The sequence below is a fragment of the Pleurodeles waltl genome, chromosome 9 (assembly GCF_031143425.1).
Source record: "Pleurodeles waltl isolate 20211129_DDA chromosome 9, aPleWal1.hap1.20221129, whole genome shotgun sequence".
Taxonomy (NCBI): Eukaryota; Metazoa; Chordata; class Amphibia; order Caudata; family Salamandridae; genus Pleurodeles; species Pleurodeles waltl.
Window position 1 is genome coordinate 16,294,715 of NC_090448.1, and position 19,922 is coordinate 16,314,636.

Here is a 19,922-nt window from a genome sequence, read left to right on the forward strand (position 1 = left end):
TAAACAAAACCTTAGACATTGTAAGTGCAGGGTAGCCATAAGAGTACAGGGAGTGCAGAATTATTAGGCAAGTTGTATTTTTGAGGATTAATTTTATTATTGAACAACAACCATGTTCTCAATGAACCCAAAAAACTCATTAATATCAAAACTGAATATTTTTGGAAGTAGTTTTTAGTTTGTTTTTAGTTTTAGCTATGTTAGGGGGATATCTGTGTGTGCAGGTGACTATCACTGTGCATAATTATTAGGCAACTTAACAAAAAAAAATATATACCCATTTCAATTATTTATCATTACCAGTGAAACCAATATAACATCTCAACATTCACAAATATAAATTTCTGACATTCAAAAACAAAACAAAAACAAATCAGTGACCAATATAGCCACCTTTCATTGCAAGGACACTCAAAAGCCTGCCATCCATGGATTCTGTCAGTGTTTTGATCTGTTCACCATCAACATTGCGTGCAGCAGCAACCACAGCCTCCCAGACACTGTTCAGAGAGGTGTACTGTTTTCCCTCCTTGTAAATCTCACATTTGATGATGGACCACAGGTTCTCAATGGAGTTCAGATCAGGTGAACAAGGAGGCCATGTCATTAGATTTCCTTCTTTTATACCCTTTCTTGCCAGCCACGCTGTGGAGTACTTGGACGCGTGTGATGGAGCATTGTCCTGCATGAAAATCATGTTTTTCTTGAAGGATGCAGACTTCTTCCTGTACCACTGCTTGAAGAAAGTGTCTTCCAGGAACTGGCAGTAGGACTGGGAGTTGAGCTTGACTCCATCCTCAACCCGAAAAGGCCCCACAAGCTCATCTTTGATGATACCAGCCCAAACCAGTACTCCACCTCCACCTTGCTGGCATCTGAGTCGGACTGGAGCTCTCTGCCCTTTACCAATCCAGCCACGGGCCCATCCATCTGGCCCATCAAGACTCACTCTCATTTCATCAGTCCATAAAACCTTAGAAAAATCAGTCTTGAGATATTTCTTGGCCCAGTCTTGACGTTTCAGCTTGTGTGTCTTGTTCAGTGGTGGTCGTCTTTCAGCCTTTCTTACCTTGGCCATGTCTCTGAGTATTGCACACCTTGTGCTTTTGGGCACTCCAGTGATGTTGCAGCTCTGAAATATGGCCAAACTGGTGGCAAGTGGCATCGTGGCAGCTGCACGCTTGACTTTTCTCAGTTCATGGGCAGTTATTTTGCGCCTTGGTTTTTCCACATGCTTCTTGCGACCCTGTTGACTATTTTGAATGAAACGCTTGATTGTTCGATGATCACGCTTCAGAAGCTTTGCAATTTTAAGAGTGCTGCATCCCTCTGCAAGATATCTCCCTATTTTTGACTTTTCTGAGCCTGTCAAGTCCTTCTTTTGACCCATTTTGCCAGAGGAAAGGAAGTTGCCTAATAATTATGCACACCTGATATAGGGTGTTGATGTCATTAGACCACACCCCTTCTCATTACAGAGATGCACATCACCTAATATGCTTAATTGGTAGTAGGCTTTCGAGCCTATACAGCTTGGAGTAAGACAACATGCATAAAGAGGATGATGTGGTCAAAATACTCATTTGCCTAATAATTCTGCACTCCCTGTATATGGTCTGGGAGTCTGTCAAACACGAACTCCACAGCACCATAATGGCTACACTGAAAACTGGGAAGTTTGGTATCAAACTTCTCAGCACAATAAATGCACACTGATGCCAGTGTACATTTTATTGCAAAATACACCCCAGAGGGCACCTTAGAGGTGCCCCCTGAAACTTAACCGACTGTCTGTGTAGGCTGACTAGTTCCAGCAGCCTGCCACACCAGAGACATGTTGCTGGCCCCATGGGGAGAGTGCCTTTGTCACTCTGAGGCCAGTAACAAAGCCTGCACTGGGTGGAGATGCTAACACCTCCCCCAGGCAGGAACTGTGACACCTGGCGGTGAGCCTCAAAGGCTCCCCCCTTTGTCACAGCCCAGCAGGGCACTCCAGCTTAGTGGAGTTGCCCGCCCCCTCCGGCCACGGCCCCCACTTTTGGCAGCAAGGCTGGAGGGAACAAAGAAAGCAACAAGGAGGAGTCACTGGCCAGTCAGGACAGCCCCTAAGGTGTCCTGAGCTGAAGTGACTCTAACTTTTAGAAATCCTCCATCTTGCAGATGGAGGATTCCCCCAATAGGGTTAGGATTGTGACCCCCTCCCCTTGGGAGGAGGCACAAAGAGGGTGTACCCACCCTCAGGGCTAGTAGCCATTGGCTACTAACCCCCCAGACCTAAACACGCCCTTAAATTTAGTATTTAAGGGCTACCCTGAACCCTAGAAAATTAGATTCCTGCAAACTACAAGAAGAAGGACTGCCTAGCTGAAAACCCCTGCAGAGGAAGACCAGAAGACGACAACTGCCTTGGCTCCAGAAACTCACCGGCCTGTCTCCTGCCTTCCAAAGATCCTGCTCCAGCGACGCCTTCCAAAGGGACCAGCGACCTCGACATCCTCTGAGGACTGCCCCTGCTTCGAAAAGACAAGAAACTCCCGAGGACAGCGGACCTGCTCCAAGAAAGGCTGCAACTTTGTTTCCAGCAGCCTTGAAAGAACCCTGCAAGCTCCCCGCAAGAAGCGTGAGACTTGCAACACTGCACCCGGCGACCCCGACTCGGCTGGTGGAGATCCAACACCTCAGGAGGGACCCCAGGACTACTCTGATACTGTGAGTACCAAAACCTGTCCCCCCTGAGCCCCCACAGCGCCGCCTGCAGAGGGAATCCCGAGGCTTCCCCTGACCGCGACTCTTTGAATCCAAAGTCCCGACGCCTGGGAGAGACCCTGCACCCGCAGCCCCCAGGACCTGAAGGACCGGACTTTCACTGGAGAAGTGACCCCCAGGAGTCCCTCTCCCTTGCCCAAGTGGAGGTTTCCCCGAGGAACCCCCCCCTTGCCTGCCTGCAGCGCTGAAGAGATCCCGAGATCTCCCATAGACTAACACTGCGAACCCGACGCTTGTTTCTACACTGCACCCGGCCGCCCCCGTGCTGCTGAGGGTGAAATTTCTGTGTGGGCTTGTGTCCCCCCCGGTGCCCTACAAAACCCCCCTGGTCTGCCCTCCGAAGACGCGGGTACTTACCTGCAAGCAGACCGGAACCGGGGCACCCCCTTCTCTCCATTCTAGCCTATGTGTTTTGGGCACCACTTTGAACTCTGCACCTGACCGGCCCTGAGCTGCTGGTGTGGTGACTTTGGGGTTGCTCTGAACCCCCAACGGTGGGCTACCTTGGACCAAGAACTGAACCCTGTAAGTGTCTTACTTACCTGGTAAAACTAACAAAAACTTACCTCCCCTAGGAACTGTGAAAATTGCACTGTGTCCACTTTTAAAACAGCTATTTGTCAATAACTTGAAAAGTATACATGCAATTTTTATGATTTAAAGTTCCTAATGTACTTACCTGCAATACCTTTCAAACAAGATATTACATGTTAAATTTGAACCTGTGGTTCTTAAAATAAACTAAGAAAAGATATTTTTCTATACAAAACCTATTGGCTGGATTTGTCTCTGAGTGTGTGTACCTCATTTATTGTCTATGTGTATGTACAACAAATGCTTAACACTACTCCTTGGATAAGCCTACTGCTCGACCACACTACCACCACTTATGGCTCCTGTTCCATGTCCTCTATTGCAAACATAGGGGCAGATTTACAAGAAAGTGGTGCATCGGCCCTGATGCACCACTTTTCTTGCACCTCCCTTGCCACCCCAATGGCACCGTGGTTGCTCCTTGTTAGAAATGGGGTCTTTGGTTGACAGTCAGGTTACCCCCTGTTCAAGCAAGGACCCTCACTCTAGTCAGGGTAAAAGAGAACACCCTCAGCTAACCCCTGCTTACCCCCTTGGTAGCTTGGCAGAGCAGTAGGCTTAACTTCATAGTGCTAGGTGTAAAGTATTTGTACCAACACACACAGTAACTTAATGAAAACACTACAAAATGACACAACACAGGTTTAGAAAAATAGGAAATATTTATCTAAACAAAACCAGACCAAAATGACAAAAATCCACAATGCATCAGTCAAGTTATCAATTAAAAATCAAAAAGAGTCTTTAAGTAGTTTTAAACACACGCTAGCACTGCTACCGTGAAAATGTACCTGGTGCGTGTCAAAAATAACCCCGCACAGGCGGGTGTGCGTCAAAAAGGGCTTGCGATGCGTTGATACCACTCACGAGCGAGACCTTGCACGATGATAAGAAAACCCCGCCGCGGGTTGCGATCTCCCAGCCTCCGTCAGCGATGCTGCGCATCGTTTCTCCTGTTCCGTGCGTCGATTCTTCATCGCGTTTCTGGCGAGCGTCGATTTTCAGCTGCGGAGCCGGCGGCACGTCGTTTTTTCAGCCGCAGATTGGAGTTACGTTGATCTTTTGCCCGCACTGTTACGACTCGGTCGTCCCATTTCCAGGGGGCGCTGTAAGGGGACTGTCAGAAGTCTGGGAATCACCTTGAACACCTATCTAGAGTCCCTTGCTGACTCCTGTTTGTTTCTCTTTTCTCCATGGTACACTTGTGTAGGACTACATTTGCTTCTTGGGACTGCAAATCCCATAATGCACAGCTTGGTAGTCAGGAAAACCCGGATTCTGTTTCCCATTGTTTTCAATGGGAGACGTCCAGTTGCTCCTTTTCACTGGATCCTCTCCTCCAGGACTTGCAAGTGTCCGAAACCACACACACCTGAAACCTCTCCTGTGCAGCCCAGCTTGGAACTGCTTATAAGCAGCCATTTCCTCAAGCTCCCCGTTGTGCATCGGACTTCAATTCCTTTGTGTTACAGACCCCTTGTCGGATGGTGTTCCAGTTTTGTTCCTGTTCTGTTCCAGCCTGATCCTGTTTCCTGTTTCTCTGCCCTGCTCCTGATTGTTCCAGCCAGAGTCTGCTCCCTACTTCTTAGCCTTGTACCTGTTTGTTTCTTCCAAAGCCTGCTCCCTGTTTCTCTGCCCTGCTCCTGCCTTGTTTCAGTCTGAACCTTCTCTCTGTTTCCCAGTCCTGTTTACTGCTCATTTCCTACTCCCTGTATTCCAGTCCTGTCCTTGCCTGTTCCAGCCAGAGCCTGTTCTCAGTTTCCCAGTCCTGTCTCTGTCTGTCCGAGCCAGAAGTTTGCGCCCTGTTTTCAAGTCCTAGTCCCGCCTTTGCTTCAGCCTGAGCCTGTTCCCAGTTCCTGCCTCTGCCTCTTTGTTTGTTCCCTTCTGTTTCTGTTTCTTCTTGGTTCTTTGTGTCTGGTAAGTGTTCTATCAGTCTTCACCAGTGTATACATGTCCTCCTGTGTACTGGGGTTGGCTCCTGGTTTCCAGGAGGCAATTCCAGCCCCCATCCTTGTCTAGTGTTATACGTTGTCTTTCGTGCCTAACAGTGACAGTGTGCTATTGCTGTTTTCTCAGGAATCGCCACTGTGTTTCCAGCTGGACCCACAAGAGCGTGTCCTGTGTATGTAAGTACTATCCTTGTTTGTGCTCTAGGGTCCAGAGACAGAATCACTTCTGCTGCCTCCTTTCTATGGGGCTGGCAGGGTGACTATCTGTAAGAGCAAACTGCACAGAGGCATTGAGATTCCCTGTCACTGTGGGAGGTTCTGCGCCTTACTCTGTGTACAACCCCAGCGTGTTTGTCCACTGGTAATCCGTTTCCTGTTTGTTCACACAAGGGTTGCTCTGCTTTTACTTTCCTGTTTCCTGTGCCTATCCATAGCTGTCCTTTCCGTGTATGCCTTTAGCTGCTCCTCTGCCCCAGTGTACTACCTCTTTAGGATATTCGGTGACCTCAAGGGGTGTCCCAACCAAAGTCCTGATCAGACCCGCCCGAAACCGTGATACGCACAGCGCTCTCTGCGTGGATTTCTTCCTCTTAGGCTTCCCGCTTCTCCGTTCAGGGTCCCAGGAACTGGATGGGCACCACAGGGCAGAGTAGGAGTCTCTCCAGAGACTCCAGGTGCTGGCAGAGAGAAGTCTTTGCTGATCCTGAGACTTCAAACAACAGGAGGCAAGCTCTAAATCAAGCCCTTGGAGATTTCTTCTCAAGATGGAAGCCACACAAAGTCCAGTCTTTGCCCTCTTACTCTGGCAGAAGCAGCAACTGCAGGATAGCTCGACAAAGTAGAGTCACAGACAGGGCAGCTTTTCTTCCTCAGCTCTTCAGCTCTTCTCCAGCCAGAGGTTCCTCTTGTTTCCAGAAGTGTTTCTAAAGTCTGTGGTTTTGGGTGCCCTTCTTATACCCAATTTCTCCTTTGAAGTAGGCCTACTTCAAAGTAAAGTCTCTTTTGAATGTGAAATCCTGCCTTTCCCAGGCCAGGCCCCAGACACTCACCAGGGGGTGGAGACTGCATTGTGTTAGGGCAGGCACAGCCCTTTCAGGTGTGAGAGACCACTCTTCCCCTCCTTCCTAGCACAGATGGCTTATCAGGATATGCAGGCTACACCCCAGCTCCCTTTGTGTCACTGTCTAGTGTGAGGTGCAACCAGCCCAACTGTCAAACTGACTCAGACAGGGAATCCACAAACAGGCAGAGTCACAGAAACGGTATAAGCAAGAAAATGCTCACTTTCTAAAAGTGGTATTTTCAAACACACAATCTTAAAATCAACTTTACTAAAATATATATTTTTAAATTGTGAGCTCAGAGACCCCAAACTCCACATGTCCATCCGCACCCAAAGGGAATCTACACTTTAATCAGATTTAAAGGTAGCCCCCATGTTAACCTATGAGAGGGACAGGCCTTGCAACAGTGAATAACGAATATTTCACTGTCAGGACATATAAAACACATTACTATATGTCCTACCTTAACCATACACTGCACCCTGCCCTTGGGGCTACAGAGGGCCTACCTTAGGGGTGTCTGACATGTAAGAAAAGGGAAGGTTTAGGCCTGGCAATTGGGTACACTTGCCAAGTCGAATTTACAGTTAAAAACTGCACACACAGACACTGCAGTGGCAGGTCTGAGACATGATTACAGGGCTACTTATGTGGGTGGTACAACCAGTGCTGCAGGCCCACTAGTAGCATTTGATTTACAGGCCCTGGCACCTCTAGTGCACCTAACTAGGGACTTACTAGTAAATCAAATATGCCAATCATGGATAAGCCAATTAGATACACATTTTGTTAAGGAGCATCTTGCACTTTAGCACTGGTTAGCAGTGGTAAAGTGTCCAGAGTAACACAAATAGCAAAATCAGAGTCCAGCACACATCAACAACCTGGGGAACAGAGGCAAAAAGTTAAGGGAGACCACGCCAAGGATGAAAAGTCTAACACTCCTTATTTACAATACTGCGCACCATGGCGGTCTAGATTTTTGAAGCTGTAGTGGTGCTTTGCTGCACTAGCTTCAAAAATGTTGATGCTAATGCAGTAAAGCACAAGTAGGCCCATAGATTATTATGGGTGCATCACTTTAACGCCTGCCATGAGCAAGCGTTACAATTGACGGAAAAAATGGCGCAGTGAAATCTTGTAAATTTCACTGCACCCTTTTTTAGGGCCTCCCTGCATGGGAACACCCCCCTTGCATACAATTATGACTGACATAGGCATAAGGTGGTGCAAGGGGTTGCAAAGTGACGCAATGCATGAATTGTGCCACTTTGTAAATATGGCACAGGAGAACGGCCACCCTAACGCTGCCTTGGTATCATAAAAATGGTGCTAAGGTGGTGTTAAGGTGGCCCCTAGGGGCTTGTAAATCTGCCCCATAGTTTGCACCTTGCAGCATACTCAGAGGACTGATGTGCAATCAGGGCTGATGTCTGCCTGCCAGCCAGTCTCCCAGAGGTGAAGCAACATCACAGGAGCCTTGATCACTTACTGGAAAAGCTATGCACCCATTCTGAAGCACCTAGAAGCCTTCAAACTAAGAGAAGAAAGAAGCCAGCCAAGCAGGAAAAGGGGCTGCCCAAGAAGATCAAGATGCAGGGTGTCCCAGGTGTCTTTGGGGCACCCAGATGGCTGGTGTTGTCTGGCCCGGTTCTGCCCCACGACCAGCCAGATCTGGCATGAACCTGTCACTGAGACCCTGACTTCAGAGACACCTTCCACTGATCCAGCTGAAACTGTAACAAGCCACTTCTGCCAAGTGCACTATCAAGTTCGGGCCCAGCTGATGAAATGGGAAACCCAGGAGAGCTGCCAGCTGGCACGTAACCCCTCCTGCGAGATGGTGTGAGTGTGCCTGATGGCCAGGCAGTGGAGAGGATCCAAAGGGACCATTCAGTTGCTGAGGCTCAGACTGTGAACTGTGAGAACTGAGCCACCTATTTTTAAGTCATATAGACTGCACCTGAGCTTTAATCACACTACTACTTTATACCTCATACGAGTGAGCTACCAAGACTTGTGGGGAAAGGTGAATTTGGGGAAATGGGCTAGAGACCTTATAGTTATCTGGGGAAAAATATGTCAGATTCATTAGGAGTCATCTAATTACAATGAAAAGTTATGACAAAGCAAGTCAGCCGTATTTACCTATTGTTGGAGGCGGCACGCTCTGGTTGGCTGAGGCAAGGCCCGAGGCGGCAGAACCTACCACTCCCATCAGGGGTGGGTGATTACACTCACTGTATAACCTGCACTCACCCTTGGGTACCTTGGCCAAGAGCAGTCAGGCTATTCGCAGGGGCAATGTGTAAAGCACTGGCACCGCACTCTTACACAACAAATACATTGAGCATCACATAAAAGACTTCACATGTTGTGTTTGTTAAGACGATTTGTATTGAACACACACAATAACTAACACAACATGTAAATCATGTACTTCTGGGCATAAATCACATTCGGAAATATCCATAGCAGTACTAGGCCCAACGGTGTTAAAACTGCATCAGCAATATGTACACTTGGGAAAGATTCTACTTTCCCTCCCAAACCCCCTCATGCTGTGCAAAATGTTGGCAGCACAAGACCCGCATTACTGTTTAAGAACATCATAGGTGCAAGTGCGCACACACAGGCCTGCTGAGACAGGCTGGATACATGTTTAAAACACCAGTGGTGCAAGTGCGCACACACAGATCTGCTATGACAGGCTCAGCACATGTTTGGAGCACCAGTGGGCACGCGTGCACATACTGGCCAGCTCCACTTCCTAACATGTGTAGGAGAGGCGTACACACTTTCACACTGTACTTACAGGGAGAAGCTAACCAGGGCCCTAAGGCCACTGGGTAGAGAACCAGCAAAACCTATGAAAAGAGCCGATCACCTAAGCAGGGAAAACCCACGTGGGGGTTCTTCACTACTGGGGCATGGGACACCCATCTGTACTACCCCACCTTCCGTCTACCACCTGCTTCACCCTTCAGGTCGTGCTCCAGGGGTAGCCAAGGGCTCACTCAGGTTTGGCTATAGAGTTAGAAGTGCCAGCCTGAGCACCAGTGCAACTGCGCCTACACGGGTCTGCATTGTCAGGCCAGGCACGTTCTTGGCAGGCTGTTCTAGTGGGGGGCACACTCAGTGCAATGTCCCACTAGTAGCCAGCACTGTACCTGCCCTGGGTATGTGGTGTACCTTTTTACAGGGCACTCCTGGGTACAGCACCTGACCCAATCAAATAAGCGCCCCCTTCCTGGCATGTGTAGGAAGGGTGCACACACTTTACCACTGCAGTCCAGCGGGAAAGCGCCCAGAGTCCTAAGGCCACGCAACAAGAGTCAGCAAAAAACCAGGAGGGAAAAACAAAAGTTTTCAGGGAAATGCCCTAAGAAGGGCCATGTTCAGCACCTATTGTGGAAAGAATGTGATAAACGCAATAGGCAGTTAAGGGTAGAATGTTACTACACTGTGCTAAAGTCCATAGGCCGGAATTTTGTACCACGGAATTGTGCAAATTACCTTAATAGGCAAGGCTTTTGGTGTTGGTGACCTACTTGAACAAATCATGGGGATAAAATATTTGCTCTGTGGCAATCCTTATTTGTTTCTATTAGTAGGGACTTTCTATTGTTTTCACGACAGTATTTTGTTCAGATTTGTAATTTTATCACAATGTACCTGATGGTTGCATTGTATGAACGTTTATAATCAACGCAGCAGGTCTGAGATGGTTATGGTGGTAAGCCAAAGCTACAAGCAATAGGCTAGGTTGTTTATGATGAAAAGTTATGATAAAGGCAGTAGGCCTGGCATAGTGATTGTGAAAAGCATATGACAAAGTCAAGAGGCTTTTAAGGGTAAATTGTTATTGCTCTCTATTAAGGCTTATAGAGAGGTATTTTGTTACATGAAATGTCACAGATTTCCTTTGTAGGGAAGGCGTTTTGTGTTGTACAGCGTCTAACAAACCGTAGAGGCAGAAGATTTGCCCTGCAATAATTCAAGGTAGAATTTCTTCTTAGCTGTCTGCCAGGATCTTGTAATAAAAACAATATTCAAAAATATATATACCTTTATACATATAGCACATCTGACGATGAAGGATCAGAATAAAACAACAGCCAGTGAGGCCAAAAATCCAGAGCCCAAGTAATACCACGAGTAACAAAGAAATTAAAGTATCACGCTGCCCTTGTGTCACGCAACGTGATGCAAGGGCAACGCAACCCTTAAGTGAGATTTACTACGCTACGCAGAGCCACGTTGTGTGGCATCAGTGGCATAACGAAACTTGAGTACCGGTAAAGCACCTAGAGGGTGCCCCCTCACCCTGGGCGCAGACAGGGGCCTGCCACCCATTCATAGTGTACTGTGCTGAGGTGGCCCCTGGAGCTTAGGAGCCCCCCATAGCGAGGAGTCTAAAGGGCTCTTTGTTACGCCACTGCTTAGCATAGTAAATCTGGACTAATGCGATGCAGCACAAGTCACTGCCTCTGGGAAGACGCTCCATGGGTGGATTGTGGGTGTTCCTGTGCATCCATCCATGGATTGTGGGGCATTCCCAAATTTACTACCAGTTGTAAACCTGGGAATGCATCAAAAATAACTTTATTTCTCCTTATTTTTCTTCTTGTTATGTCTGCTGCATTTTGTAGCACCAAAGAATATGGAAAAAGCCTCCAAAATTGTTTTGTGTGGGAAGATCCGCTTTCCTGCACAAAAACAATCCTGCTTGCAAAGCAGACATCTTTTCACCAAGGTGCGAGGGTGCCTGCGTTGATGCTAGACTACACTTGGTGCACCAGCACAGGAATAGTGCAAGAATGCACCATATCTACTAGATGTGGTGCGTTCCTGAACTCTCCAGGTGATGCCGGGCAGCAATTTGCACTGCATCACATCTTTGTAAATCTGCCACCATGGTGCAAGGGTGCCTGCATTAGTGCTTGGCAGCCTCAAGTGCACAGGCACAGGGTGAGAGCAGGAATGTGCCATATGTTAGTAACTATGGTGCGTTCCTGTTTGCTCCATTTGACGCAGTGCAGCAAGTTGTCGTGCTGCATTACGTAGTGCCAAATGTTGATAAATCTGGGCCACAATATCCAAGAAGGAAGTGACTCAATCAGATGGACTCACCAAAGAACAAAGCAATATTTCCCCTGCAACATTTCGGCTTCCGCCTTTCTCAGGTGGTACAAGACGGCTTCTTCAGTGGCTGCACAGCTGGCGATGTTGGGTTTTCAAAAAGCATCATGGGTTAAGTTTTTATATGGAATGTGGAATCAGAGGTCTGAGATCTCTTGAGATCTGCAGTAATCAGGTGGGATTGTCAGTGATTTGGATGCAATGATTTTAAACGGTGCATTCAGAGGTTTTCTCTGGAGTCCGGTAATGTTCCTTTAAAACATGTTTCACAGGGAAATCTGATAGTAAATGGTCCACAGGGTTAAAATGACAGGCTGCAGGCTGGTCAAGTTTCTTAAGAATTACTCTTGATTTGTGATTCCTGAATCATGTACAGAGGTCATTCGCTGTTGTAGAAATGCTGTTTTTACACCTTGGCGTTGTCACTGAATCACATAAATAATGCATTTGATCGACATGTGAGATGCTGTCTTATGCTATGGGTTCCTCTCGTAACAGAACTTGTTGCTGATGAGGTTTGTAAAAGGTATTCACTTGTGATGCACCTTTCAGAACCACAGCAATGAACCCCTGCATTTGTTACAGCTTGCTTGCGTTCAGCTCTCACAAGCAGAGCTCGTAAATTGGGAGCTTTGCAATAACCAATGACTAGTTGTTTTGGAAAAACCTTTTGTAATTTTTCACAGGTGAATACCAGGGGAAGTGCTTTTTCCTTTACGGTTTTGTGACGAGGAGCTATACGCTGCTATGCACCTCACATATTACATCAGTCAGGACGTGTTCTTTGACACTATTGATCACTGCAACATCTGAAATTGCATCATTGATGACAACACTGTGCATGGTGAGGGCACAAGTTATAGTTACTTCAGGTAACTATAACAAGTGAATTTCCGTGATTGTTTATTTAAAACAATATATTTTAACCAACATTTTCACTGAGCTATAAGATCTGATTAATCTTTGTTTTTTCAGTGAGAAAGAATATGTTAAGAAATTGATTTTCTGTTTTGCTAACACCATTAATCTTCAGAAAACTTTCCCAAAAAAAAGGTTTACCCACCTGACCACCTTCCTAGAAAGATTTTGTAGTGATCCATCAAGCGAGGACCACACCTATACAGAAGGCAGCCTATTGGCTTTGTCAAGGGGTCCCCACATTATTATGTAAAGACAAACTTATTGGTTCTGCCAGCATCAGCCATTGGCTCTCTTGCACTGTGAATGGCAGCATTATCCTGTTGCATGTGTACACCCTCCTGATAGTGAGTGCACTTCAGCATCAGATCTGATTGGCCAGTCTTTAGTTTTAACTGTTATGCTTCTCCTCTTTTTATTCAAATGTTTCTAAAGATGATACTACAGCTCCCTAGAAAGAGCTAACAGGTTTCTTGCTTGCCCCTCATTTCATCAGCTTTGCGTAACATCCCATGTATCCACTTCCTTAAACCGGAAGACCATTAGGGAATGCTGTTGTCCATAGTGCATCATTGGTCTACCATTCCAGGTTGTCCAACACATTGGTTCAAATTGTGGCCATGCTGGAACTTTAACACAGTGATAGACTATTGACAATATCTCTGCAAGACTGACACCGGCTGCTATATTTATTTTTATTATTGCAAACACATGCCCGCCGTGTTCAAACAGCAGCATGTTCTTTTTTTTGCACTAGCATTCTGTTAATTTATCTTGCATATGTTGTTGAGTTTGTGTTTTATTTTGGTTGTGTCAGAGGGTGAATGTAAGAATCCGTGGATGGATGAATGGATGCATGCGTGTACAGATGAATGACAGAGTGCATGTATGATGACTTATTGAGTGGCTAAACCCACCAATGACACAAAAGGCACTTTCATTTATGTGGCAGACCTATTGGCATTGCCAATGCTTATTTACAAATTTGAAGGGAGGTGTTCGTTGAGAGTTGCTTTTTAAGTGTTGTTTTTAAATATTGGGGAGAATGGTGGGGTTTTATTGGGAAATTTGATGGGAAAGGCTCACTGTAAGATGTTTTTAAATGTTCTTAAATGCTTCCTTGTAGCATGTTTATTGTTTTTTTGTTTTATGGGCATGGTCGTGAAATGAACGTGAATGACCCACTGACTGACATCCTTTATTTTTTGAACCATCATGTTCTTATGTTTGAATGTGTCTAATCTGTTCCAGAAAGAAGCGCTTCGTCGCTGTGAAAGTCGCGAAGAGTGGAGGAAAGTTCCTCGAGGCGGCCCTGGACGAGGTGACGCTGCTCCAATGCGTAAGCAACGTTTCCACAATCAGACGCCTACTTCTGACGTCATGGTCTTTAAATCCTTGACAGTGAGGAGGACAGGTCGAAGATGCTACGGCAAAGTGAAGGCAGATGAAAACAAATGTTTCGGTAACCAAGGACATCTTAAGGCTTTTGGGGGCCCTGGGTGAAGCATAAGTTGAGACCCCCTGCTTGAACAACTCTGTATTTCACATTTGCAGCTCTTTCACACCCTCTGCGACTATGGACCCATCCCTGAGAGCTCACATCATTGGCCAGCCTTCACCTGGGCCCAACCCTGAGCAGAACAGTCTCTCTCTCTAGCTGTCCGGCACCAGAGAGGAGGGCACAAGAGTGGCCAGGACAGCATCACTGCACTGGTCCAGTGGACTGTGCCTCACCTTTGAGCCTGTGCGTATGGAGGGTGTTATTTTTATTAACTACACCCCATCCCTCTTCTGTGGGGAGCAGGTGATTTTTGCGATTCCCAATGGGTTGCAAAGTGAGACTTACCTCATGACTATTAATGAGGTAGGTCTGTTTCTGACCCACTTTGTGAAACATACATTACTACATTGGTGCTCAGGATTACAAAATAGCGAATCACAAACATTCCATATTTGGTAATTGCAAACCAGTCCCTAAGTACATCTGACCCTATCTCTCTAGCGCGACTATCCTAGATTCAAGCTCCTTAGATTAGGGAATACCCTTTAAGAGCTCGATAGTCTCACAGGAGTTTTAGGATTTTTAACGATGTACTGCCACCTCCGAAAGACTGGCATCATGGTGACATAAATACTCCTGTAACCCAGCAGGCTAGTCTGCCAAGATCTGCACTGAGACGCCATATTGGGAGTATGTATTTCATCTTTTAGTGGAACGGATGATTCCCTCGCAGCGCGTCAGCCACTGGTCTCACCAGCGATCTCCGGAAGTGAACCCCAAGAACAAGGTCACCGAGTTCGTGAGAACATACAGGATACGGGGTCTAGAGAATCAACTTTAACCTCTTTGGCTTCACTTCAGAGCTGGGACCAGAACCAGCCCTAAATCTCAGGAGTCGCTGTTCACGAAGTGTTTTCAGAAGAGAAACCTAAGGACCACCAAAGGAACCTGCTCCTTCAAATTTCCACTGGCCCTTCTTACATTCTACCGCAAAAGTACATTTCTGGAACTAGAGTATCCGTTTTTTTGATCTGCTGCGAGGATGGAGAGCCGGATTTGCAAAAACAGGTACCAAGTTTTTGCCGTAAGAAATACTTGGGGCAATGGTGGCACTCAGAAGATCAAAGCAGAGGCTATCTCAAGAGTACCTCAGCACAGGTGGAGCTAGGGCTCATCTCACATGAGCAACTAGATAAGTCTTTCCAGTTGTGTTGCTTTGAGCCAGGGCAGCTCTCAGGCCTGGGGGTGGCACCCATCACTCGCTCCATGGAGCATCTTGGGTTAAATAGGCAGCGACAATATCACCTTGAATTAATTGTGGACATTTTCAGAACATTGAAGTCTCTAGCAAATCCAACCTTATGGATACCTGAGCAAATGACAGGGAATGATGGGGTAGTCCCTTCCCCTTTGTTTTACAAAATCAGACTGATACATGATGACATACTGATAAAAACTGCCTCGGGAGCAGTGACGGGTTAAAAGGCACAATCGATAGTTGAAGCATTGATACATTTCAACTGTGACCTGTCATGAATTGTGAAGAACTACCTACCTACCTAGACGTTTGTCTGGATGGATTATTTAATCTGCAGCAAACAAAGTAGCTTTTACTTAACTAAGATACTGAACCTTTCTTTTAGTAGTGGGTGAGATTAAGTTAACTTTAAGAGCCTCAAAGGCAGCGATTCTTAAAACAAATAGGCTTGTTGCTAATAATCCAGCCAGTTTTAGGTCAATTTCCTAACTTCTCTAGACTGTAAAACATTTGAAGGAAACCATGACCTCACAGCTTCACAGCTCTACTGCCCTGGGACGGGCACTGAATCAGTAGTGACCGACAGCTGTCGCAGGAGACCTGCAAATAACAGAAGATGGTGGCAGTGGTGGAACGGCGATCCGTTGGATCTTACCAACCCGCTTGACACCATCGACCAAACGATCCTTACTGAGCAATGAGCAGCTTGAGAAACAGTCATCCACCGGGTGAAGTCCATCTCCTTGGGGAGAACCCAACTGTACAATGATATTTATTTCAATATGAACGTAAACCCACTGTTGAGTAGGCGCACCTTGGAATCTTATCTCCCACCTGCTTTTTAACCCTGATTTGCAACCTCTTGTTCATTTGCTACGCAGGTATAATATGACATTTTGTGCGTATAAAAGCCACATTTACTTTTAATTTAAAGACCTTACTTTTTACACCATTCCTAGGCTCTTCAGTCAACTCGTCCATGAATGGAAAGAAATTCATAAAAGCTTATTCTGTATTAAATGGAGACCATGCTCAGCCAGAATAAATCGACATTGCATAAAATCGTGTGTGCATGCTGCCTGCTGACGCTGAGTCGACCCTTGAGGATTTGAACCTGTGACTATGAGATCAAACACAGACTCCTGGAGTGAGTGCATTGATCCCCTGAGCTACCAGACCCAGCAATGAGTAAATGGGGTGGTAGCGTCCGATTATCTCTCTGGGTCTAGCCACTGAACCAAGAGAGGTGCTGAGAAACCAGACTCTTCTTTCACTTATTAAACAACCAGGCGCCCTACAAAGCCTAGCTTAAGATCCTCGATTTCCTTTTCAGTGCTTTTCTGTATTCTAGGGTAGAGTTCGGAAACGACTGAAGCAGCACCACCCGCGACTTTGAACAAATTACAAAAGTGTTGATAAGGATTCTTTTGAGATTGGAGAAGTTTGACCAGATACCTGGCCACTTTCTCCATCTTTACTGGCTTCCAGTGACTGAAGGATCCTGTTTAAATCCCCTCGGCTGATGCAGCAATATTCTGTGGGTGCCCCCCCCCAATCTAACGGTTACATCCCTCAAGGATAAGCCCGGCCTCGCAGCTACTTTTTGAAGTGCCCAAAGTTAGACCACTTTAAGTGGGGAGATCACGCTTTCTGGGTCCAAGGAGCACAAGTGACCCCCACTTGGCCGACGTGTGGGATCTACCATCTAAGATTTCACAAAAACTTAAAAACTTGGCTCTTCCTAGTGCAATGTCTTTCTTCTCAGTGGACAGGGGCAGTTGGGCTTCTATTTTTTTGATCAGCAGGAGACTGCTCGGGTGAATGATGCACTTAAAAAGTGTCAATATAGCAGCAATAAAAATAGTAGTTTTAGTTATTATTGTCATTAATGTAATTATTATAAGTATTATTATTATTATACATAGTAATGATAATAATAATAACATTAATATTACCATTAATACTACTACTAATAATAATGACATTAATAATAATAACTTAAACTATTATTATTATTATTATTATTATTATTATTATTAATGTCATTCTTTTTAATATTATTGTTAATGTTATTATTAATGGCATTATTATTATTATTATTATTATTATACATAACAATGATAATAATAATAATAATAACATTGTTAATACCATTAATACTAATAATAATAATGACATTATTAATAATAACAATAGCATTAATAATAATAACTGAAACTATTATTATTATTATTATTATTATTATTGTCATTCTTTTTAATATTATTGTTAATGTTATTGTTAATGGCATTATTATTATTATTATTATTATTATTATACCTAACAATAATAATAATAATAATGACAATAATACCATTGATAATAATAATAATGACAATAATAATAATAACTAAAACTACTATTATTATTATTATTACTATTATTATTGTTGTTATTATTAGTATTATTGTAGTGTTGTTAATATTGTTATTAATATTATTGATGCTGTTATTATTATAACATTATTATTATTGTTATTAATAATAATATGTATCAGTATTTATATTGTTGTTGTTATTACATTATTATTATTAATATTAATAATAATAATAATAATAATATGTATCAGTATTTGTATTATTGTTATTAAATTATTTTTATTATTATTATTATTATTAATAATAATAATAATAATAATAATAATATTTGTCAGTATTTGTATTATTGTTGTTGTTGATCATTATCATTTATATTAATGAGTATCAAGCGTTTGAATGAATCCCTGCTCATTAAACATGTGTATTACTGATTCTCCATCACAGGTGAACGGCGCGAGGAAGAAGGAGGGCCATGGCGACCATATCATCCACCTGATGGACGACTTCAAATTAATCGGCGAGAACGGCCTTCATATCCTTCCGCCAAGACTCAGGTCCTGATTTAGACGTTGGTGCAGGCGAATGCTCTTTCACAAATGTGACGGATATCCTGTCCGTCGTATTAGGATATCCGTGGGCATCGTAATACGGTGGATGGGATATCTGTCAGGCTTGTGACAGAGTATTCCATCCGCTGATATGTAAATCAGGCCCTAAAAGTTGGAATGAACTAAGGGACCCCGGGCTGGGGTTTAACTGAGCCAGGAGCTCTCCTGGCAGACAAGGGAGAGGAGAGATCTATAGACCCCCGGGGCGGACTCAAGTATGGCAGAGAGAGGATTTAAAACACAGCAGAGATCACTCTCCCTATTAAATACTCCAGCCAGTGAATGAGGTCACAATACATCTCGAAACCCCAGCTGACGTCATCAAACAAAGGAACATTCTAGAAAGTCTATTGCTGGTGATTGTTGGATGTGCAGCTGGAGGCAAACAGAGCAGTTTTTTCTGTACACTGGATGGCCTCTTTAAGACCTGACATTAGGGAGCATATTTATGGCCTGGTTTGCACGCAACGTGGTGCAAGGGCAATGCAAACCTTACATGACATTAATGTAGCCATGCAAGACCACCTTGCGTGGCCCAGCGTGGTGTAATACATCTCAATTATTGTAACGCAGCACAAATCGCTGTGTTACATTACTCTGCACAAGGGAAGTGTTTCCATAGGTGTTGTGTGGATGTTCCCACGCAACAACCATTGATTTTGATGCATTTCCAGATTTACAAGAACTTGTAAAACCTGGGAATGAGCCAAAAAGATACGCCTCCCAGGAGAGGCGTAACGAGGACCTCGTTTTTAACTCTTTCTATTTGTGCTGCATCCTGCAGCACACACAGAAAGAGGAAAAAGCCTCTCCGTATTGTTTTTGTACAGGAAGGCTTCTCTTCCTGCACAAGAACAGTCCTGCATTCAACATAGGAACCCTTGCATTATGGAGGAAGGGTCCCTGCGTTTGCACTTGGTGGTCACAATGACGCCAGCGCAGAGGGAAAGGACAGGAATGAGCCTTATTGGATAAATACAGCACATTCCTGCCCTTTCCCTGAGACGCTGGAGAGCGCTGCAAGGTGACTTGCTTTGCTGCACTGCCATGCGCCACAAAGCGCATAAATACGGCCTACGTATATTACAAGAAACCTCTCGTCAATTACAACAGCATGGTGCTGCGGCACCACTGAAAGACTGCTTCATCAACTGCAACACCATGGTTGCGCATGATGCTCCACTTACCTGTTTTCATTTGTTTCGTATTCAAAGTGAAACAGCACAAAATGCTGGAGACCAGGGCCGGCTGCAGCTCTAGAGGCGCCTGGTGCAACAGTCTATTTTTTGGCCTCCTACAGTGACCTCCTTCTTCATGGATTGCCTCACAGCCACCCTCCAGTAATGCCCCTCATCTCTCCATAGCCCCCCTCTCATGCATTTCATTTGGATTATAGCACTATTCCTACCAGTGTTGGGTGTCAGAGCACTTTACATCACAAACACATTATACAGAGACAAAGGATCATATGTGTGTACATCAATGTACAGGAAATCTTACATAAAACAATAAGGATTACAAAGTGTAGGGTTCACATGCCATCCATACCCGTAGGCAGTATATTTTAAAAGTGTTTGATCTGGAGAAGCAAAAACTCAGGATTTAAAATGTAGCACAGTGGCTGTGTTTGGCTTTACTAATAAGAATGCATTTCTACTCAAACTAACCCTTTTTAGCAACATTAGGATAATGACAGACTTGGGAAAACATAACGTTCTAACCTGTACCATGCAGCTTGCATGCAGCTCTTTCATGACAGTTCATA

At 44.9% G+C, this 19,922-nt stretch overlaps 1 protein-coding gene across 3 annotated transcripts in view; it reads left to right on the forward strand.

The window, feature by feature from the left end:
• Positions 1-19,922, forward strand: part of LOC138258845 (SRSF protein kinase 3-like) — a 119,442-nt gene that overhangs the window by 47,132 nt on the left and 52,388 nt on the right. For all 3 annotated transcript variants that reach the window (XM_069206122.1, XM_069206123.1, XM_069206124.1), the window contains exons 4-5: positions 13,685-13,772; positions 17,994-18,080. In XM_069206122.1, coding sequence (XP_069062223.1) covers positions 13,685-13,772; positions 17,994-18,080 — 175 coding nt within the window. The remainder of the gene's footprint in view (positions 1-13,684; positions 13,773-17,993; positions 18,081-19,922) is intronic.